General features: G+C 38.5%; 2 protein-coding genes across 5 annotated transcripts in view; one reads left to right on the top strand and one right to left on the bottom strand.

The window, feature by feature from the left end:
- TFB1M (transcription factor B1, mitochondrial) overlaps positions 1-24,212 on the bottom strand; it is a 73,398-nt gene that overhangs the window by 17,357 nt on the left and 31,829 nt on the right. For all 4 annotated transcript variants that reach the window (XM_059176696.1, XM_059176695.1, XM_059176697.1 and 1 more), the window contains one exon: positions 20,593-20,712. In XM_059176696.1, coding sequence (XP_059032679.1) covers positions 20,593-20,712 — 120 coding nt within the window. The remainder of the gene's footprint in view (positions 1-20,592; positions 20,713-24,212) is intronic.
- CLDN20 (claudin 20) lies at positions 942-6,109 on the top strand. Its single transcript, XM_059176699.1, has 2 exons — positions 942-1,475; positions 4,551-6,109. The coding sequence occupies exon 2, from the start codon at positions 4,639-4,641 to the stop codon at positions 5,296-5,298; it is 660 nt and encodes a 219-aa protein (XP_059032682.1). The 5' UTR covers positions 942-1,475; positions 4,551-4,638; the 3' UTR covers positions 5,299-6,109.

The raw sequence follows: 24,212 nt of genomic DNA, 5'->3' as shown, positions 1-24,212 counted from the left end.
TCGGCACAGGTGAATCTGTACCGACCGCAACAGAGAGCAAAGCAAGGCGAGGCACTACAGGGATCTGAGCAGGTTTCTTCTGCTATGGAAGAAACAACAATGCTGTTTCTGTTAGTGCCTGAAATTCAATTCTACTTCGTCCAGGATTTACACAAAGAATTGTTTAAACATGTCCATGAAAGAAAAGTTTATATATTAAAATCGTAACACTATGGCTAAAAAATCCACAGGCTTTAGATTTCTAAGAGAAGAAAATATATCGCTAAACGCCAGACTTAGAAAAAATGAAAACAAAGCAACAAAAACCAAAAAAACAAAACAAAACAAAACAAACCTAGAAAAAAGTCCAGATAATTGAAATGTGTATTTTATTCACTGCTTTTAAAGAAATGGCTGACATCTAATATGGCTATCAACATTTGGAAAATTTAAAAAAAAAATCCAATTTAAAATTATCTTTTCTTTGTAATGGCTATGAATTTATAGCCACAACATTAAAGATAGCCACTACATTAAAATTAGTGAAGAAAAAGAATATGCAAACCCAAAATAGATGGACATGAAATATGTCTGTATCATTATTCATGGTACTAGGACCTCAATATTTGATTCCCCTGTTTCACTTAATATGCTCCCTCATCATTTTGGTGTAATTTCCTCACAACATTATCTAGAAGTTCTAACTTATTAAGTTACACTTCAGAAACCTTTCTCAGTGGAAGGAATAACAAGAGATTCAAGGACTCGCCCACCCCCCAAAAAATACTTGTAGGTTTACTGGTCAGATTGTCCTCAGCAGTTGTTGTTTTCTTTTTCCTTTTATTTAAAAAAAAAAAAAAAAAAAAAAAAAGTATGTATATTTTAAAAACTTCTGAATTTTTTTCAAAGTTACTGATTTTGTGACTCTTGATTTCAAGCAAGTCACAAGCACTTGAATAAAAAGACAGTCTCAACTATCACTTGCAAAGCACAATCTAGTTAAAAATATTTCAGACTACATTCTTTAATTGGGGACATAAAAGAATAAAAGAGATCTTCCAACACAGATAAAAATTCAAAGATAAATTATAACTGTGGATTAAAACATAATATTAAAGGAAAAGAAAGCCTTTTTTTGTGAGCACCCAAATAATTCCTCCTCTGTATACAGTGACACAAAAGCATTTTCAGCTTTCAGGTTTCGACAAATCCTGTTGTAACAGCAACTCCCTCCCTTCCCCGCCTCTCCTTTCTTCATTCTCCCACAGCTCAAAAAATGAGATGGAGAACCTGGTATTTATCTTCCAGCACCATCAGCAGTTTCTACCTCAGATTTCCATGTTGCTCTTTATCTGCAAGTTAACTTGTTGGAGCTTCGTCACTAATACTCGGAAGCTGAGAGATGAGCCTCCCGTGTGTGGCTTCTCCTCCTCAGACACCTTCACTAGAAGACACTGACCGAGGGGAGTGAAGACACTGACGGCTCCTGGCAAAAGGTATGGAAAATGAGAAGCTTCAGGGATGCTCAGAAACATAGAGACCTTTAAGTATCGTGTAGCTTGGATTTTAAGTTGTAAATCTGTGTTTTAAATGTTCGTTTTCTTATGAACAAATCTTGTCTGGAAAACTGACTTTACATCTTAATGAAATCCACTCCAGATTTTCTGCTGGCAAACAGCTGATAAAAATTAACATTTGTGGGTTCTGGATGCAGGACGTTCTGGAACCACGTGAGCCTTCTCTATTTAGAACTCAGTTTGTACCTGCCACCCCACTGCTCCTGTTGACTTTCACAGCATTTCACCCCTGCCGCTGCCAGTGAAACAAAGTGTGCTTTTATTCTGCACCAGACAGAAATTTGAGAGAACAGGCCACAAACTGTATCATACTTGCGGCTGGAGAAGGAAAAAAAAAAAGAATGAAAGAAAAAAAAAAAAAAAAAAGAAAGAAAAGAAAAAACACTTCGTAGCAATATGACTAACATGCCAGTACATTTTTACAAAGGAACAGAATAGTGACCTTCACTGTAGAGAACAAATTCTTTCTGCATAAGTTCTCTGCAGAAGAAAGCATTTAAAATCCAATATTCAACAGCAAGCGAGCACTCTGCTAACTGAATGCAATGTCATATTGTTTACACTGATTGTGGCTGGCTGTAATTTATCACTGCCAGTACTTGTTAATTAAGATGAACAAGCTGTCTGCAAGCCCGAATTACACTGAAATTTATGAAATGTATTGGTTAATGGGAAGAAAAAGGTTATAATTGGGAAGCTGAGCACAGACGGATCAACACATAAAGGTTACTCAACCAAAGTAAAAATAGAGAAATGAGATGCTCTTAGAGAATGGGAACAGCCATCTCGACGCTGAGGAAACCCTAAGCTGAAAATGGTCTGGGAAGGCAGTAATTTAACGAACTGGCTGGAGTGTGAGACGTTAAAACCCAAACCTGAGAATAGCTATTATAAAACTATAAACGTGTTTCATTTTCTTCTAGAATCTTTAACTTCTGTTCTATTTTGGTCTCAGATACGAAAAGGAATTTGGAAAACAGAAAGAAATGAACCGTATGGTTCCACACAAAGCCTAACTACTCTGTTGGGTGTTTAAGTCTGATATTTAAGAATTTAAAATTTCAGGAAAACACTTCCCTAAAATTGTCACATTTTAAGACTGCGAACAAAAATAGAACAAATGAATTTCGACAGCCCAGGATTTAACTTCTTAGAGAAGCAGTGTTCTAACTCCGTGAAGTATGTACTCTTAATACCGGAGCAGATTAGTATTACTTCAGGTATTACACAGAAGGCCAGCATCAGCCTCCTGGGGCGAGTGTGAGGCTGAGCCATGTGTCCCATTACTGCCCTCTCAAGTGCTTTTCTTTCTTGATGGGACAGGGAGTGAACGCAGTTGACAGTCAATGGTGCTTCCTGTCTCCAGATGCAGCATTTTTCTCTGCGCCCGGGGAGCACACGGAGAGGCTCTCACCAAGGTGTACTGGGCTAACGGTGGGGAGAGATGGGGAGGGGCACGGAAAGCAGGATACTGCTGCTGAGACCTCTGTGACACAGGGGAATTTCCTACCTCAGTGTCCTTCCTAATCGGAAAAAATGATGATGCAAAAAGTTCTATCTGCAGTTTGTTTCAGCTCTAAGGTTCTATGTAGATCAGCTCATAGGAAGGAAGAGAAAAATTTCAAATGCCATTAAATATCAATTGTCACATGACATAAAACAAATAAACCTACTAATAACAGAGTCAATTTTAATTTGTGGAATACTTCTATGTGTTAGATATTGTTCTGGGCCCTTAAAATGCATTTAACTTTTGATATATATACAATAATCCTCCCCCTTTTCCAGAAAAGGATACTGAGGCACAGAGAAGTTCTGGAAAGCTAAGAGTTGACCCAAGTGTTTTGGATTCAGAGTCCATACTGCCTTTTGTGAAATACACACGAATTGTGGTAGAACCACAATGTCTTAATACATCATTCAAAAATTAATGCAGAAACACAAAAAAGCTGTTATTACTATATTTCAGAAACCACTATATTTCTTCCAAGGCAGGAAGTGCTGCCAGATTAAAGCATAGCCAAGTAACAAATTCAGTGCTATCTTTTCTCTCCTTGAAAAGAAAGAAAAAAGGAAAGGAAAAAAAGAAAAAAAAGTTAAATTATCTTTGGTATCCTTTCACATACAACTAATGATGTGATTATTTCTGGCCTGTACTTTCAAGATCCAGTGTCACTACTTCTGAGTCTGTCAGGATAACCGGTTTCGCAGCAGACGATTTCATTCGGGTCAGGGAATGATTCTGGTCCCAACTAGACAGGATCTCACATTCTCATGAGCAGGAGACAGAGGCTTAATTGTTCCAGTTTTGAGTATCCTGTACCTGATGTGAAACAAGTGTTAACCTAGATAAGGATTTTGCAAAAGTTTATTAACTGGAAATCAGGGATAATCGTGCCTCTGGCTTTACCTTCTCTCTGCGAATTTCCTTTCCTCCTGTAAACAGTTCACTTGGCTCACATGTCTGGCACATGGTGGGTGCTTAATTTTTTTTTTTTTTTTTTTAATAAAACCATCTTTTTGAATACTTGAAACTTTTCCACTATGTATTTATGAATCATTTTTAAGAACTGGGCTTAAACACTGTTTCTAATTAAAATACTCCATAGGTAATAAGGAAGAGATAGTTTTAAAAACCTCTAATGCTATTAAAATTCTTATTAGATCCTCCAGCTGGAATCTGATAGGTCAGAATTTCCTAAGGCCCACTGCCCACGTTATAGACAACTTCAGCAAAGTTTAAGTTTTAAAAAGAACAAGTGGACAGCTCTTTCCTTGATGCCATGTATCAAGCACCACCCATCCACCGGCACTCAGGACAATGGCAGCCTCTGTGAGGGCCTCGTGTGAGCTTTCCTCCTGGGCTACCATGTCCTCACCTACTGTGGGGTCTATTCAAATGTGTTCTTTGATCCCACGTGGAACGTGGGACATGGAAATGGAAGCCCTTTGTTTATGCTTTCTTTCAATCCCAACTTTGTCTTCTTTTCCTAGCCTTTGTCACTTGGTTCTCTGCCGCAGAGAGAAAGCTACAATCTTGATCAAATACGGGGTAACGGTGGGCAAAGATAAAGGGGACGTCATGGTGTCAGCTGGGCTCCAGCTCCTTGCTTTCGTCCTGGCCTTATCCGGAGTGTCTGGAGTGCTCACAGCCACTCTGCTGCCTAACTGGAAGGTGAACGTGGACTCGGGCTCCAACATCATAACGGCCATCGCGCAGCTGCAAGGGCTGTGGATGGACTGCACGTGGTACAGCACCGGCATGTTCAGCTGCACCCTCAAGTACTCCATTCTGTCCCTCCCTGTCCACGTGCAGGCCGCACGGGCCACCATGGTCCTGGCTTGTGTTCTGTCTGCTTTGGGGATCTGTGCTTCTACAGTAGGGATGAAATGCACTCGCTTAGGAGGGGACGGGGAAACAAAGAGTCACGCCTCTTTCGCTGGAGGAGTCTGTTTCCTGTCTGCGGGGGTCTCTGGTTTGATACCAACAGTGTGGTACACGAAGGAGATTGTAGCAAACTTTCTGGATCTGACAGTTCCAGAAAGCAACAAACATGAACCCGGAGGAGCTGTCTATATCGGATTCATTTCGGCCATACTACTCTTGATCTCTGGCATGATTTTCTGCACTTCCTGCATTGAAAAGAATCCAGAAGCGTGGCTCTATCCACCCAAGCAGCAGCACATCTCCGCCACACAACCAGAGGGCAATTCAGCATACAACCTGAAAGATTATGTGTAAATAGCTGAATGAACATGGACTTTTTAGATGCCTGCTGTGACTTCTTTTTGCTTTAGAGAAAGAAATCTAAATGAGGTCACTTAAAATACCATTGTTTATCTGTTTTAAGATTATTTTTCCATTACTATTTTCATGTTTTATTGAGAGGTGTATAATTAAGAGAGGTTCTGTTATATTAAGGCCATTAACTGATGGCTTTTTTCCCCCTTTTAAGATAAACTGTTGATGTATCTTCTGGGTTGTTACTGACTGGATCTTATAAAAGAACTAAACCACCAAATATGCAAAAAAGCACCTTTCTCTGGTGTTGATCTAGGGTACCATCTGCTTTTGGTGTCTGTCTACAACACCACAGTGACTTGCTTCTATTTTCAAGCCCCACTGTTTGAACCTAAGGGAAAGAGGAGATGTCCGCCTGTCCTCAATGCTGCCCAAACCAGCCTCCCCGAGGTCCCACCTGCTATGACCCTCCTGCCTCTTTTTTCATTTTAGAAACATCATGTACATGTGTGAGAGCCAACAATAGGACATTCAAAGTTGGTAAATGCTACCATAGCAAAGCGAAACCAAACCAAACTAAACGCACACTAAAATCTCTGGGACTTGAAAGCCTTAGGTACAAAGTAAGTGAGAATGACAACAGTCTGACTGAGAATGCGCAACAACTGCCACTTCCGCTGCTAGCAAGAGGATGTCCCAGATAAAGTCCGTTTATCCTACAACAATTCAGATCCCTCCAATCCCCTCTCATTGGTTACTATTTGGATGATAGAAGTTACTTTTAAGTTGTCATTTTTGTTCTCAAGTTTGATTCATGTTAGCAGAACACTGCTGTTCTCTTATAAATGAATTGCTTCAGTTAGTTAATAGAAAAACAAAGTATAAAGAATGTTTTTTAAAAATATAAGTTAAATTAAGAGATGTAATTCAAATAACAAGAAAATAAAAACTGGATTTTCTAATGTGCAAAGGGGACAATGCACAGTGTTTCTAGTAATTCAGGTAATTTACACTTAGTCACTGTTCACCATATAATAGGTAAAGGGAGAAAAAAAGGACTATTCCTTTGCACTTTAGTAACTCAGGAAGTGGCAAGAATATCTTTTCTGTGAGTACATATTTTTCATTTGTGCCTACAGAAGTAGAGACTAAAGTATTTTATACCTAGTTTATGCATTTCTCTTCTGCAACAATGTCATTAGCTATTAACAGAATAGCTAAAGTGAAAAGGTACTATTTCATCTGGGAATTAGGAAAAGACTTATTTAAACAAGTTTAAATGATCGTTTAAAGTATGGATCCCTGGGACACGTGGGTGGCTCAGCCAGTTAATCAGCTGCCGTTGGCTCAGGTCCTGATCCCAGGGTCCTGGGTCCGAGTCCCACATCAGGCTCCTTGCTCAGCGGGGAGCCTGCTTCTCCCTCTGCCTGCTGCTCCTCTTGCTTGTGCTTTCTCTCTCTGACGAATAAATAAAATCTTTTTTTTAAAAAAAAAAAAATCGATTCCCTTAGGAATAAAAATGTTTTCTAAACAAATGTCATACTAAAAATACCTGATAAAAAGAATAGTTTTATGCAAATTAATGTGACAGGATTGCTATGACCCCTATATGGCTTTCTCATTTGGCTCACTGTGACTGGCTTCAATTGCAGTTTACGTATCCTATAGTCCTATACTAAAAGTTTAGTGTATACATTCTATGAAATATATACTTCAAAAAATAATTTTTACTTAGCTCTGGAATATTTTCTTTAAAAGATGCAGGAATGTCTTGAACTCCAGAAAAGCACCCATTTCATACACGTAATGGCCTAATTCTGTCCAGACCGGACGTAGCAATGATAACGTGTCTTGGAATCCCTCCATCCCCAGGGGACCCCTCGCTGCACTGCTCCACACGGAACCCTCCCGCACTCACCCCGTGTCTGCCGAAGCTCCGACATCCTGCAGCGTCAGTGGGGTCTCCTCTGTGAACACAATCCTGACTCTGAAGAAGTCTGCTGCTTCCATCTCTGTCCTCTCACAGAATGCTCGATCACAAATTACTAGTAATTACTTGTAAGCACTTGCAAAAGTGCTTACAAGGCCAGGCCAGTCCTTTTCAGTCCTTCATGTACGTACACTGACTGGTTTAAACCCCACAAAGACTCTAGATGGCAGGTACTCTTCTTAGTACCTAGGTGGAACTGACGTAGAGAAAAATATCACTACCTAACTTGCCCAAGGTCTTCAGCTAATAAATGGATAGACGACATTCAACCTGAGGGAACCTGGCTCTGGAGTCAGAGCAGGTGAGTACAACGCCACACAGGGCACAAGGCTACAGAGTATCTATCACTGAATCCAAGTCTTGGGTTTGCCCATGTGAAAACGAGGATGAAATAGCACCCACTCACAGAGGGGCTGTGAGCATTCAATGAGACGATACGCACACAGCATGCGTGGGGGGGATAAGCACGCAACGGACGCTGCCCAGTAGCTCCTGCCTGGTCTAACCCAGTGGTTTCCAACTGGGGGTTGGTCGAGCCTGCAGAGGACATGCGGCTGCACCTGGAGACATTTCTGGTTGTCACAACCGGGGTAATGGTATTGGAATATAGTGGGCGGGAGGCAGAAAAGCTATTAAATATCCTATCGTGCACAAGACAGCCCAGGCAACAAAGAATTTTCTGGCTGAAAATGTCAATAGTGATAAGGTTGAGAAGCTCTGGTCTAACGTATTTGAATATACTTAAACATTCATTTTTTCTTTCTTTCTTTTTTTTTAAAATAAGAAGTTACCAAAACAAAGCCAAAAGAAGAAAACACCAGAAAGCCCCAGAATATCATGCTTGTTTAACCTAGGACCAGACATGTGTGCAGATTAAGTGTGTGTATGTGTTTGTGTGTGTGTGTGTGTGTGTGTGTGTGTGTGTGTGTCTATGACTGAAGAATCAGCTAACAGTTCTGGCAAAAATGTAGACACAGGTTAAGTCAGGAGAACTGGGTATAGGAATGAATAGATTTAAAAGAAACATAAGTGATATCAGAAGGTGGTAACTAGTGATTCCCTGTGCAAGTAACAGTGAAAGGGGCACCGTGAGATACCCCCCTCACCCCCTCTGGAATACCTGCCCGAGGTCATTCGCACACTACACGCATACATACAGGCAGAAGCAGCCTGGGGTGCGCAGACAGAGGTTCAATTCTGGAGTTAGTGTCTTCTCATTACATTCCTTTTATTACCATATTTTTAGCTACATGGCTTTACCATAAATTAACTTTATTGACTTTTGAGGATTTCTATCCTAGCCTACAATCTTGCAGAACCTGTTGTATAGCTCTTCATCACCTCCAATAACTTTTTTATTCACTTCATTACACTTTGTACATACATAAAGTATTACCTGCAAAAATGCAACTTTGTTCCTTTCTTCCTTGGATTTAGAGTATTTCCTGTTTATTCTTGAGAAGTTACTAAAATATAACTAGTATTAAGGTAAATTGTAATAGTAAATATTCTGTTTCTATTCAACACTTACTTGGTTTTTAAAAAAGACTGGTAATTTTCTACTTATAAAACTGGTTTTAGTTTGTACATTTTTATTTTAGACTTGCCCACTTTCAAAAAGAATTTGAGGTTACTTACAATAAAATTTCTGGCATATTAAGTACAAAGAACATGATAAAGGTGAAAGACTAAAGTTACAAAGAAAAGAAAGAAAAAATGCTATTAAATAATCCTTGCTAAAGGCTACCAAAGGATTTAAACATCAAACAGTCTAGAACTTCTAAGCAACCAAAGCACAAAAAGCCACACAAAAAATCTGACGGCTCCGTCTATGGGCGGGGGCCCACCAAGGCCATTCTGGGCTTTCCCCAAGTTCCCACTGGGCTGCGCAACCATCCCCAGCTGCTGTGAGTGCATGGTGCTAACGGCTCAGAGATCTGGAATCGCCTCCCTTGGTAGGTTAGGGAACCACTGCTTCTAGGAGGTGGCCAGAGCCAAAGACTGGCCACACAGGTATACAGCAGGCTGCTTCCTGGACTGACTCGGTGGGACAATTTGTGCCCCAGAGCTCCCCTTCTCCCTGCCACCCTATAACCCGGTGGAATCAGGTTGAAGGAAGTCTCCAGGCAGAACAATATTCCGGGCTTAGCTTTTCCCCCTTTGCTTTATCCTGCTTCCCACACGGTTCTTCTGAGAGCGCGCAATACACCACTTTCACAAAAATTCTTACCACAATCTCTGAATCCACAACACCAGACCTAACACAGAAGAATATTACTTAAGCAGAAGAACGTTAAGTCTTCTGACCTTATGTCCAAAGGATTCTCAAACACAGGATAACATACAACAGAAATATCCTCAAATCAGATTCTGAAAAACACAAAGGCTCGGCTTTCTTACGTGAATCCACCCATTTTAAGAAGCTCGAGATTATTTCACAGAGAAGTCAAGGCCTTGAGGGCTGTCAGCAAGGATAGCTGAAAGCTTCTGAAATGTGATCCTCAAAGGTCAGGCATGGATGCCTCAAGTCCTGACCTCTTCTTTATAATGTCATGGGTGTATCATCATTAATTCATCTAAAATTGTACGGACAGTATGTTTAAATCTGTACCATGTTTAGGGGTAACTTGATCCATATGCAGTACTCCTAATATGCAAAATTAGATATAAACTATATGAAGCTCTGAAAAATTAAAATCTATACAACTGTATCAAAATATACCAACTTAGTACATAAATATTTGCTTATGATCATAATAGCTACTTTCCACTAACTGCCTCCAGATGCTAGATACTCCCATTACTTCACATTGATTATCTCTATTTCTCAAAACAGTCCTTCAAGGGTGACAATACTGCCCCAATTCAGGTATTAAAGTTCAGCCTATTAACCTAACCAAGGTCTCATAATTAGGAATATTCGAATTCCAGTAGGTCTAGCTTCCTTTAAAGTACTCAGTTTTTCCACTAGAGTATACTGCTCCTATCATGCTAACCGAAAGAGCCTGTTGCAATTCTCCTTTTATAGTGACTTACCTAGTGGGTCCAACTACAGTGTAGTGATAAGACCTAAAGCCTATCCATTTTGTTGGAAGTATTTCCTACAGAAATAAAAACAAAAAAGATTTATTTTATTTGAGAGAGAAAGAGAGCACACAGTAGGGAGTGGCAGGGGAAGAGTAAGAGATTTATATTCCCAAGCAGAATCTGTGCTCAGCATGGAGCCGGACCCAGGGCTCCATCTCACAACTCTGAGATCAGGACCCTGAGATCATGATCTCCTGAGATCACGACCGGAGCCAAAACCAAGAGGCAGATGCTTAACTGACTGTCCCACCCAGGTGCGTGCCCCTGTCGGAAGTATGTTAGGTTATGAGCCCCATGACCACAATTTTAAAAGAGAAAAATGACACAGAATTTTGAGGTTCTAGCTAACAGCTTAGTAGTCCTCAAACTTGAGAAACGTGAAGAACAGCTTCATCAGTAGATCAGTAAAAAATGACCGCAGAACCCCAGAAATATGTGGATTCTCAGAAGACTAGAGATGTCAGCTTGAAACTAGTGTTATTTGCTCATGGAAGTATTTTTTAGTCATGAATCTGCACTGCAAAAGAAGTATTTTGTCTTGTCATTGGTAAAATAACTCAAAAGTGAAATGGAAATACAAAACCTTAAAATTCTAACTTAAACTCTATATACTACAAACTCTAGGAGATTAAGGCACATTAGAGAATGCCAACGGATATAATTGTATGACTCTAAGAGGTTGCATTTTCTGTAGATATAGAAGAATTTGGGGTTCAAATTTGGGGTACAGTACTGGGGACAGCACTAGAGAAGTTAATGAGAGTAATGAGTTTAGCAAGAATTTAGGCTGACTAGCCAGGAGAGGACTGTTACAGTTCCATGGAAATAAAAGTTCTGCTATTAAAGCTTGATTATAAATTACTCTAAAGACCAATAAAGAGAGGGGATTACAGATTCTCACAGGAAAAAGCCTAAGTGATTATAAATAAGTTCTCGAAATACCACAAAAGCAGTGCCCATATCTAATTCTGAGGATTGGTTGAGAATAAGTACTGAATTTTAGTGAGTTTCTTTGAGCAGCTGCAGAGAAGTAAACTCCCTCTCAGTTCCCCAATGAACCTGCCTGTACTTCTAAGCATATTTTACTTGTATTGTAGTTAGTGTGTTTATGCCTTTCTCCCCCTGTGTTCACAAAATGTTAGCCAAAGGGACAGCCTTATACTGTTATTTGATCTTCTCTATAAAATTCCTACCCTTTCTTACTTAAGAAAATAAAAACTTTAAAAACTTGGTCAATACAATTATCAGTCAAATATTCTCTGGCTTTCCTCAGTATTCTTCATCTGCTCTAGTATAGTAAAACTACTTCAGAGCAGCAGAGAATTCTTTTAGAACCAAAATTTAATCATTTGATTTACTGTTTTGCTTTATTATAATACATTCTCTCTCCCTGGTAACTGTGCTCCTAGATTACAAATAAATTCCCTGCATGTGATATTTACAACATGATAAAAAGCATGTAAAGAAAATCGCTGCAAATGTGTTTAATTTGCCAAGAAGCAAACATCCCTCAGGAAAGTGAACCAAAAATATAGCTAGCATTTTTCCAAATAATAAGTATTTTCTTGAGGCCTTAACCCTAGAGGATAGAACACTTAATCAATTAACTACATGTGTATCTTATCTCAAAATCAAACATAAGGTGGTAACAACCTCTAAACACCATCAAATGACCTCAAGTAGGTAATGAAAAGAAAGAGAAACTTTCCACTAAAAACATTCCAAAGTCCAACGTAAGAAACCCTTGGTAAAATTTAAATAGCCAAAAGACTCTGGATTATGGTAATAACCCTAACTATACAAGCCTGGAAGTTAAGATCTTGGTATATTTGGGTTTGACACTATTCAAAATGTTATCTACACACACACGTGCATTACAACAAAAAAAGCAAGCTAAGAGGGTCAGTTGTCTTCATTGCAACGGCCACCTTAGTTCTAGGACAGAAAATACCTGAAAGCAGAAATATTTTTAAATCTGATGATAGCCTACAAGACATCTCCAGTCACTGAATTCAGTCTAGGATCTCACAGGGTCTATGATTTTGGAAGAATTCATTGAAAATGTCTGAAACCTGGCGATGCTAAAGGAAGGTGGTACTGAGAATGGGTTCTATGAGGCGGACTTCGAAAAAGCTGAAAACTGTGATGTAAGTGGAAGATGGGCTGAATTCCTATAGTCACCCGAAAGCCCAGCTAGTGGTGGACATGGCAGAGGAAGTGGAAGGTGGTCGCAGAGAATATGGGGACTTCGCAGACCATGCTTTAGGACGCACCAGTAGGTCTCACACTACCGTTTGGGACCCCATTCTAAATATATCATCTGTATCTATCTAAATCGAAAAGCCACATTATACAGGTCTTTTTTTTTTTCATGCTATTTATTTTCCTTACTAAATCTCAAGTAACGTGAGGAAAACTTGACATGACTCTATTCTGGAGCGTTCCAGCAAGCAGGAAGGCATCGGTTCCTCAGCAGCTATGAACTCCCTGCAGGCTGGCTCCAGGTCAGACTGGATTCCCCGCTCGTTCCATCTACCTAAGCGCAGGCCTTTATATGCGAGGGCTACTGAAGGCGCATCTGGCAAACGAACAACGAACAACGATCTTACGTGTCCGGCAGTGACTCATTCCGTTGTAGCTCTGCTGAGACAGACGCCACGGTATCGATGATCATTTTTGGCAGAGAAACTTTGTGATCAGCACCCTCCTGTAATTGGCCTATAATAGTGACAGCCCAGCCGAATATCCAACTGTCCGTCACAGAGGGCGAGTCACCAGTAGCGTCGCCGAAACAGTCTTTCCCCAAAGTGGAAGGAGGCCCGGAAGAGGGCGGGAGAGTGGGGGGGACCCCGAGCTCACCTCCCCCCATGCACACGCCAAGAGCTCCATCTGCGCTACTACCTCTACAAAGGACCCGACGACCAGCCGGACAGCCCTTCCAGGCAATCACAGACAGGCTGCCACACTGGAAAGGGGAGGACGATCCGAGATACAGCTGGGAACCAAACCCCGCAGTGGGACTAAGCCCAAGGAGCGGGACAACATGAACACAGAGAAGTGAGAGGACTGGACCCAACAGCCAGCAAGGGGAAGACAAGCACCCGTTACAACCGGCTTGGAAAACCACGGAGGCTTCCCTTAACAGTACTTCAAAAGTCAGGGGGATTAATTCCAGGAGAGCAAGAGGGACAGGAAACTGATTCTCCACCCTTAAAAAAGCCAGCATAATAAATAACTCCAAGACACAGTGCAAAACCAGCAGTATGAGAAGGGACTATGACATACATGATGGAGGTTTGCTTACTAATCTCGGAATGTGCAGTAGCAGGGCAGGGATCTTTAGAAGATCTCTCAGAAAACAAAAGTGCTGGCAGGCAACATTTCTCTTCCTCTCTCTCAGCCTAGGTTAGCTGGACGTTTCTGGGAACCGGCACTAACACTCTCCACCTGTCTAGCTAGCACTGCACACCCCTCCCCCATGATCACCCGTAGACTGGCCCCATCGAACCTGCCTGTTTCGGCAGGCGTCCCTCCAGAGTGGCTCTTGCCCTACCATACACTGCAAACAGCCCTGGTAGGGAGTGGGACCACTCCAGAGTGACTTCTGCCCTGGGGAGAGGGAGAGCTAACCCCACACAGCAGTGTGTCCAGTTCCAGTAGTTGAGAATTTTAGCTGGCTACACAGGGACAAAGTCCTGCCATTCACCGTGTCCATAGCTGTGGCAGAGGCGGCCTGCAAACACCTAGTCTGACTGCTTCCCTTGCCCACCTACAAGCCCACATAGTCTTCAGACAGTGCAAGGACTCAACGCAAGGATTCAATCTTGTCCAGTGCACCCAGAGCATGCAAAGTGGATCATTGCAGCCGACCGGGCTGAAGACAAGTGTGGCTCAGTCACAACAGTAGGGCCCATGCAGTCTGTACAGGAGACCTCCCTGGAGCACCTGCTTCTTGTGACCAGGGCACCATAGGACTTCTCCTACACTAGGCCATGACCTTCAAGACCAGAAGACTTGGCTGACCCTCCCTACTCAAAACAAAAACAAAAACAAAAAAATAACAACAACAACAAAAAAAACCCAACAACAACAACAACAAAAGAAACAAAACAGAAAGCTAGACAAAAATGAAGAGATAGGAATATGTCCCAAGTGAAAGAACAGGATGAAATCACAACAGAAGAGCTAAATGAAATGAGGATAAGCGAAATGCCTGATAAAAAATAAGAGGAATGCTCATAAAGATATTGGAGTTGAGGGAAAAAAATGGGTGAATCCATTAAGAACTGCATCAAAGAGAGAGAAAATACAAAACAGAACCAGTCAGAGATGGAGAATTCAGTAACTGAAATAAAAAGACACAACAGAGGGAATCAGTAGAGGATTAGGGGAGGCAAAAGAGTGGATCAGTGATCCAGAAAACAGTAATGGAAAGCAATCAAGCTGAACAGCAGAAAGAAAAAGGAGCAAAAAATGAGAATAGGTAAAGAGATCTCAGTAACATCAAGTGTAATAACATTTGCATTATAAAGATGCTAGGAGGAGAAAATATAAAAAGGAAGTAAACTTGTTTGCGAAGAAGTAAGAGCTGAAGCCTTCCCTAATCTGGGAAAGGAGGTATCCAAATCAGACAGCAGAAAGCCCCTAACAAGACTAACCCAAGAAGGTCCACACCAAGGCACAAAATAATTAAAATGTAAAAAAGTAATAATAGAGAATGTTAAAAGTAGCATTTGGGGGGGGAAAAAAAAAGTTACATACAAGGGAAACCCCATAAAGCTATCAGCTGATTTTTCAGCAAAAACTTTGCAGGCCAGAGGGAGGGGCATGATACCTTCAAAGTGCTGAAAGGAAAAACAACAACAACAACAACAACAACAACAACAACACCACCCTAAACCTCCAAAAAACCCAGGCAATCAGGAATACTCTACTCAGCAGGGTTATTATTCAGAATTGAAGGTTAGATAAAGAGTTTCCTAGACAAACAAATATTAAAGGAGATCATCACCACTGAAAAAGACTTAAAAGAAGTGTTAAAAAGGGACTTGAGTGGAAAGAAAAGGTCATAAGTAGAAGAAAATTATGAAAGAAAAAGCCTTCAGAGATGAAAGCAAACTTCTGATAAATCCAGTAGATTAAATCATTTGTGGGGCACCTGGGTGGCTCAGTAAGTTAAGCCTCTGCCTTTGGCTTAGGTCATGATCTCAGGGGCCTGGGATTGAGTCCCACATTGGGCTCTCTGCTCAGCCAGGAGCCTGCTTCCCCATCTCTCTCTGCCCGCATCTCTGCCTATTTATGATCTCTCTCCCTCTGTCATATAAAGAAATAAAATCTTTAAAAATATATATTACTTATTAAGCCAGTATGGAGGTTAAAACACAAAAGTAGTAAAAATCAATTGTATCTACAAAAGTCAGCCAAGGGATTTCGCTTTTTACAAAATAAAAAGATGTAAAATATGATATCATATACATAAAATATGGAGGGGAAATAAAAATTTAGTGCTTTTAGAATGTGTTCAACCCTAAGACATCAACTTAATACAGACCTCTATACAATAGGTGATATATACAAGTCTGTTAGTAACCAAAAATCAAAACCTGTAATAAATACACAAAAAGTAAAGGAAAGAAATCCAAACATAATACTGAAGAAAGCCATCAAACCACAAGGGAAGAGAGCAAGATAAGAAGAAAGGAATAGAGAACTATAAAAACTGAAAAACAATGAACAAAATGGCAATAAATATATACCTATCAATAATTACTTTAAATGTATATGGACTAAATCCTCTAGTTAAAAAACATAGGGTGACTGAATGGATTATAAAACAACAACAAGATCCAACTATATATATGTTGCCTATAAGAGACTCACTTCAGATCTAAAGACACATACAGGGGCGCCTGGGTGGCTCAGTGGGTTAAAGCCTCTGCCTTCGGCTCTGGTCATGATTCCAGGGTCCTGGGATAGAGCCCCACATAGGGCTCTCTGCTCAGCAGGGAGCCTGCTTCTCTCTCTCTCTCTGCCTGCCTCTCTCTCTACTTGTGATCTCTGTCTGTCAAATAAATAAATAAAATCTTAAAAAAAAAAAAAAGATTTAAAGACACATACAGACTGAAGGTAAAGGGCAATAAAACCATACACCATTCAAATGGAAGTGAAAGAAAAACGTGTCAGGGTAGCAATACTTATATTAGACAAAAAAGACTTTGTAAAACAAAGACTGTAACCAAAGACAAAGAAGGGCTCTACATAAAGATAAATGGAAAAATCTAACAAGAGGATATCAACTGTAAATAATTATGCATCCAAAATAGGAGCAGCCAAACACATACAGCAATTATTAATAAACAAAACGGGAGAAACTGACTTTAACACTGTAATAGCAAGAGATTTTTACACCTGACGTCCATAAATGGATAGATCATCCAGACAGAAAATCAACAAGGAAATGGTGCCTTGAACAACACAATAGACCAGAGCACCTTACAGATATATTCCATCCAAGAATTCCATCCCCAAATAGCAGAATACACATTATTTTCAAGGACACAGAAAACATTCTTCAAGACAGATCATATGTTGGGCCACAAAACAAATTCCAGTTAAGTTTAAGAGTGAAATCATAATGAGCATCTTTTTTGACCACAACAGTATAAAACTAGAATTCAATTATAATAAAATACGTGGAAAGAACACAGATATATGGAGGCTAAACAACATCCTATGAAACAATGACTGAGTCAACCAACAGTTCAAAATCCTGGGGATGCAACAAAAGCAGTACTAAGAGTGGCTTATAGCAACGCAGGCCTACCTCAAGAAACAAGAAAAATTTCAAAAAACCCAAACTAACCATACACCTAAAACGGAAAAAGTAGAACAAACAAAACTGAGAGCTAGAAGGAAGGACAGAATAAAAGTTAGAGCAGAAATTAAAATAGAGGCTTAAAAAAATTCAGAAGAGATAACAAAAATAAGAGCTAATACTCTGAAAAGATAAAACTGATAAACCTTTAGCCAGATTCATCAAAAAAAAAAAAAAAAAGACTCAGATAAAATCAGAAATGGAGAAAAAAACACCACAGAACTACAAAGAATTATAAAAGATTATTATGGAAAATTATATGCCAAAAAATTGGGCAACTTAGAAGGAGTGGACAAATTCTTAGAGAACATACACTCTTCCATAATTGAATCAGGAAGATATAGAAAATTTGGACAGACACATAACACAGAGATAACAGACCTATCACAATTAAAGCAGTAATAAAAAAAACTCAACAATGAACAAAAGTCCAGGACCAGATGTCTCTACAAGTGAATGAACTCTACCAAACATTTCAAGAAGAGTTAATACTTAGTTTTCTTAAATCATTCCAAAAAACAGAAGAGGAACGAAAACTTCCACATTCATTCTACAAAGCCAATGTTACTGTGATACCAAAAGCAGTTGAAGACACTACAAAAAAAGAAAACAATAGGCTAATATCTCTGATGAACAAAGATATAAAAATCCTCACAAAGTATCAGCAAACCAAATTCAACAATACATTTGAAAAAATTCACATGAATCAAGTAGGACTTATTCCAGAAATGGCAAGGGTAGTCAATATTTGCAAGTCAGTACAATACAGCATGTTAATAAGCTATAGGATACAAACCATATGATCATCCCAATAAATATGGAAAAAGTACTTGACAAAATACATCCATTCATTGTATAAAGTCTCAAATAAGTGAGTTTAGAGGGAATATACCTCAACATAATAAAGGTCATATATGAAAAACTCACAGCTAACATCATGGTGAAAAACAGAGCTTTTTCTCTAAGATCAGGAACACGAGGATGTCCACTCTCATCTCTTTTATTCAACATAGTCCTGGAAATCCTAGGTGTAATAATCAGACAAGTAGAAGAAATAAAAAGCATCCAAAATGGTATGGAAGAAGTAAAACTGTCACTATTTGCAGATGTCATGATATTATATATGGAAAAACCTAAAGGTTGCACCAAAAAACTATCAGAACTGATAAATGAATTCAGTAAATTAGCAGGATACAAAACTAATATATAGAAATATATTGCATTTCTATATACTAATACCACAGTAGCAGAAAGAAATCAAGAAACACCAAAGAGAATAACATACCTAGGAATAAGCTTAACAAGGAGGTGAACACCTGTATTCTGAAAACTATGAAACACTCATGAAAGAAACTGAAGAGGACACAAATAGAAAGAATCTATGTTCACGGATTGGAAGGACCAACATTGTTAAAACGTCCATACTACCCAAAGCAATCTACAGATTCAATGCAATCCCTATCAAAATACCAGCACTATTTCACAGAACTAGAATAATTAATACTAAAATTTGTATGGACCCACAAAAGACCCCAATAGCCAGGGCAATCTTGAGAAAGAAGAATAAAGCTGGAGGTATCACAATCCCAGATTTCAAGGTATACTACAAAGCTACGACAATCAAAACATGGTACTGGCACAAAAACAGATACGTAGGTTAAGAGAACAGTACAGAGAGCCAAGAAATAAACCCACCACTATACATTCAACTAATCTTTGACAAAGGAGGCAAGAACATACAATGAGGAAAAGACTCTTCAGTAAATGGTGCTGGAAAAACCAGACAGCTACGTGCTAAAGAATTAAACTCAACAACTCAAATACAAACTTAAAATGGATTAAAGACCTCAATGTGAGACCAAAACCAAAAACTCCTAGAAGATAACACAGGCAAATAATCTCTCTGACATCACCATAGCAATATGTTTCTGGCTATGTCCCCAGAGGCAAATGGAAACAAAAGCAAAAATAAACTATTGGGACTATACCAAAATAAAAAGCTTTTGCACAGCAAAGGAAACCATCAATGAAACAAAAAGGCAACCTACTGAAATGGGTAGAATCAAAAAGACATGTAATAACAGATATCGGTAAGGATATGGAGAATAAGGAACCCTTGTGCACTGTTGGTGGAAATGTAAATTGACCAACCACTGTGGAAAGCACTCCGGATGTTTCTCAAAAAATTAAAAATAGGAATACCATATGATTCAGTAATCCCACTACTGGGTATTTACCCCCAAAACACACAAAAAACTAATTTGAAAACATATATGCACCCCTATTTATAGCAGCATTATTTACAAGAGTCAAGATATGGAAGCAATCTAAGTGTTCATTTATAGATCAATGGATAAAGACGACGTGGGATGTATTTCTCTCTCTCTCTCTCTCTCTCTCTCTCTCTCAATCTCATACACACACACACACAGAGGAATATTACTCAGCCATAAAAATGAATGAGATCTTGCCTTCTGCAATAGCATGGATGGACCTAGAGTGTATATGCTAAGTGAAATATATCAGAGAAAGACAAATACCATGATTTCAATTATAAATGGAATCTAAAAAACAAAGCAAATGAACAAACAAGACACAAAGAAATGAATAAACGTAAAATCAGACTTAACTAGAGAACAAACTAGTGGTTGCCAGAGGAAAAGTAGATGGGAAAATGGGTAAAATAAGTAACATTAAGAGGTATAAACTTCTAGTTACAAAATAAGTCATAAAGATGAAAACTACAATATAGGAAATAAATTATATATATAATATGTTATATAATTTACATAATATTGTAATTATACATATAATATATATTATATATTACATATTGAATACTGTATTAACATTGTATGATGACAGTGACCACACTTAAGGTGTGAGCATTGAGTAATGTATAAAACTGCTATATCAATATGTTGCACACCCGAAACTAATATAACACTGGATGTTAAATTGATTAAAAAGGTGGAAAAAAATTCACAATAAAAAATGTTTGATGTAACTTGATTTAGAGGTCTATTAAGAAATCACAGAACAAATATTGATTTCTCTTTTTGAGGATTAGGTGACCATATAATTTATCTTCCATACGGGAAAATTTTGAAGAGTACAGGTGATAATGTTATCACCACCAGGTAACATGAATAAACCTAGCTAGACATTTGGTCACTATTAAGAGGAGAAAAATTAGGACAAGAACTATTCACATATTATGATTTTTCTTGCTCTGGAGAGATAAAAAGTATAGTTTGCATATAAATGAAAATCAAATTCTAGAGATAATTTCCTAGGACTCATCACCAGATGAACAAAGATTTACAAATAAACAGAAACTTACCTCTGGTTTAGGGACAAAAGCCTGACCCGGAATTGTGAAGATGTGCTGAACATTGCAGAGGTACTGCGCCATAATAGAAAGGCGGCTACGCTGTTTGCTTCCTGTATTGGCTGTCAGTCTCTACAGAAGGAGAAAAGGAATTTTGGCAATTAATCTAGTCTGATCAGATAGAATGCACCTAATATTCTATTATCTATGGACACTAGGTGGAGTTTTGAGATAAACTTTAAAAGCACAGGCTTTCTGATACATGATACGGAGAACATTTTCCTCCAATATCAACTGAAGTACACTTAAGAGGTGTGAATTATATCCTATATAATGCACTCAGAAACCAAATAAGAAAACTTCCCTACCACTGGATGTTGGGGATTTTAAACCCCTGTTATATTCTGTAGAAGGTCCTATATGAAACAAGTGATCAATATATATTTGATGAGAGAAGAAATTAGCAAGCACAATTAAGAACTAAAGATGTGTATTTCATTTTATGAATTACCAAAAATCTATGAAGGAACCTTTTCAATGGTGCACTTTTCTTTATTTAAATGTAATAAAACTTTGAATATTCAGAACTCTTGGAGAACTGATTTTTGCATAAACCAGGAATTCATTCTTTTAAGAACACAAACACTTCAATTTCAAAATCACAAAGAGCTAAATTAACTCATAAATGCAATGCAATTTCAACCAAAATTTTGAAAGGATTTCTTGTAAGACCTTTAAATTCCACAGAATTTTATATGAAAAGCCAAGGGCCTGGAATAGCCAGGAAGCTCCCGAAGAAGAACGTCAACAGCATGAGGCAGGGCCGAGGCCGACTCACCATGGGAGGTATCCAAAGTAAGGCAGTACAGTATTGCTACTGGCACAGACAAATACACCAACAGAACAAAAGCCTTAAAAACAGACCCAAGCGCCTATGGATATTTGCTGTGTGACAGATGTGATGTAACGACACTAACAGGAAAAGGACGGACCACTCGGTGAGAGACACTGGTACTGAGTAGGTCTATCTATAGCAGGAATAACTCCCTATCTCATACCATAACCAAAAATAAATTCCAAGTGAATTAACAACAAGTAAAAAGCAAAACTTTAAAAATTTTTTTATAAAGTATTTATGACCCCACAGTAGGGCAAAATTTCTGAAAAGATGCAAAAGTGGAAGCCATAAGAGACTGATACTTGTGCTCTATTAAAATTTAAAATGTCTATATTAAAAAAAATAGTACAAACGTATGTCACAGACTGAGAGAAGGTATTTGAAACTCCTATCTGACAAAGGATTAATGTTCAGAACATGGAAGAAACCCCTACACGTTAATTGCCAAAAAATAAACAATAGAAAATCTGATAAGAAATAGGATAAAAGCACCCAAATGACCCATAACCATACACTATCCCCAACCACATTACAAATTAGGGACATGCAAATTTAAACTCTAATGAGATAATCTCATATCTGTGAAATGAACAAAATTTACACAATAAAAAAGAACCTGGCAGAACCTAGAACTGGTGAATGATCCGGAGCCAGAGGAACTCCCATTGACCACTAGTAAAAAGGGCGACGGGTACAAGCACTTTGGACTACAACTTGGCAAGACACACAGGAAAGCTGAAGTTGAGTGCACTGTCATAACTTTAAATATATTCTAGGGAACAGTTTATATACCTACACAAGAAAATACTGTGTAAGAACGATCACCACAACATTGCGCAGGCACAGTTTCCAAAAAGGTAGAAACATCAAGGCCATCAACAGGAATAAGTAAATGGTGTTATTAACATAGATACCCAAATAGAAAATGATGAAGTGGCAGAAAATGTAGGCCATGATTTCATTTATATAAAAACTTCAAAACATTATTTCTTATGGCTTCCTCTGTGTGTGTGCATTTATCTATCAATGCATGGGAATGATGAGTATCAATTTTAAGAGTACACTCATAGGAGAGAAAGAAAGGGGACAGAAGGGGGTACCACGCATATCTACTATACTTTATTTCTTAAAAAAGACAAAAATATGGCAATATGTTAGAATTGGATTAAAAAATTAGATGCATTGATTTCTTAAAAAAAATGTACCCTGCTTCTCTTGTGTTATTAGAATTCACTGGGTATTCTAAACCTTTTATAAATGATACAGGGTCAACATTATAAACATTATACACCACATAATTTGGCTTGTAAGAGCTTTGCCTTAAGTAAGATTAAAAAGATAGGTTTTAAACTGCGATGCTCAGAAAATTTCCTATAGGCAAAGCTGTAGATTTTGTAACATTTATTTTGCTACTCAGAAGCCATTTCTCCATCTCATCTCTCTTTTCAAAATTACCTGGCTCTTGTCTATATTTAGACATCTGAAATTATTGGGAGGCTGCGTACAGGACAAGTGATTGCTTTAGTATAAATGACAGAGTAAATTCTTCTTTACTAAAGTGTAAAACCAAGAAACATATATATTCCCAAACAAAAATAAAAACAAAGACAAACACTGGAAACATATTTAAAGAATAAACTTATGGATCAAATGCTAAAAAATATTTCTAGCTCTACATAAATTTTTTTTGGAGCTTAACTGTACCACTGGCATGAAAGTAAAAAATTCAAAGTGTATTGTACAACCGGCATACTTCAAAGCAGTTGTGTACAACTAAAACCCGCATGAACATAATCACAAAATTAAAATAAAAATCAAAAAAACTCTGCACTTGAAAATTATTATTTCATGCTGAATTCTCTTTCAGTATTCTACTTTACATCTCAAAGGTGTTTTCACTGATGAATTCAGTGAAATTTTAAAACCAATTTAACCCAAAAGCAAACACGGGAGGCAATGCAGGCTAAATAAACACTCTGGACACAATTCCACTTTTGAGTGCTGGTGACCATTCCTGCCAGAGAAGCCTGACCCATCCAAGCTCTGCAGCAAATACACCCAGGCTGTGGAGATGAAATGTGTGAAACATATAACGGAATTTAGATGAAAGCAGCACACACATACCCATCCTGAACTCATTGTAGAATAATAGTTCAAGCCACAGAGCAGAAAGCTCTCTGGAAAACTTCATTAAAAACTAACACAAGAATTAAACGGTCAATCAACCATTCAAACATGAGTTAATATTTGTGATAGTTAGGGTATATGTAAAGCTATGAAAATTCAAACTCCATGACAAGATAGAGGATTTTAACAAACAACAAAAGGCCAGGAAACCAAACCGGTTAATTTTTCAGTAAAAGGAAACCTCTAACCCTTGAGATTTTAAAAGCATTTTGACCGAGTATATGAAAAACAAAGGGTCAAAGACTCCACAAGGACAGTGTTATTTTCATCCTTCTTATTCTAAAATGATTTTAACTACAAGTAGAAAAATTAGGCTTATTCTTGAGAAGACACACAGCCCACTATCAGGGACAATGAAAACTATATAAATTACTGGCAAGGTGACTCCCCCCATCCCTGCTACAGATGTGACCATTAAATAGCCAAAGTCCACTGAAGATTGGAGGACATAAACAGGCTAATCCTGGACCCAGAAAGAAAATACCAAAGGTCCAGTCACCTAAAGAACTTGAACATCATGACTTCAGCAGAAAACCGATGACCTGTT

This window comes from Mustela lutreola, chromosome 6 (genome assembly GCF_030435805.1).
Source record: "Mustela lutreola isolate mMusLut2 chromosome 6, mMusLut2.pri, whole genome shotgun sequence".
In the NCBI taxonomy this organism is placed as follows: domain Eukaryota; kingdom Metazoa; phylum Chordata; class Mammalia; order Carnivora; family Mustelidae; genus Mustela; species Mustela lutreola.
This window is presented reverse-complemented; position numbering and strand designations above follow the sequence as displayed.

Bases quoted from the DNA above. Each gene is read 5' to 3' on its own strand.
- CLDN20 (XM_059176699.1), top strand. From the start codon at position 4,639: ATGGTGTCAGCTGGGCTCCAGCTCCTTGCTTTCGTCCTGGCCTTATCC.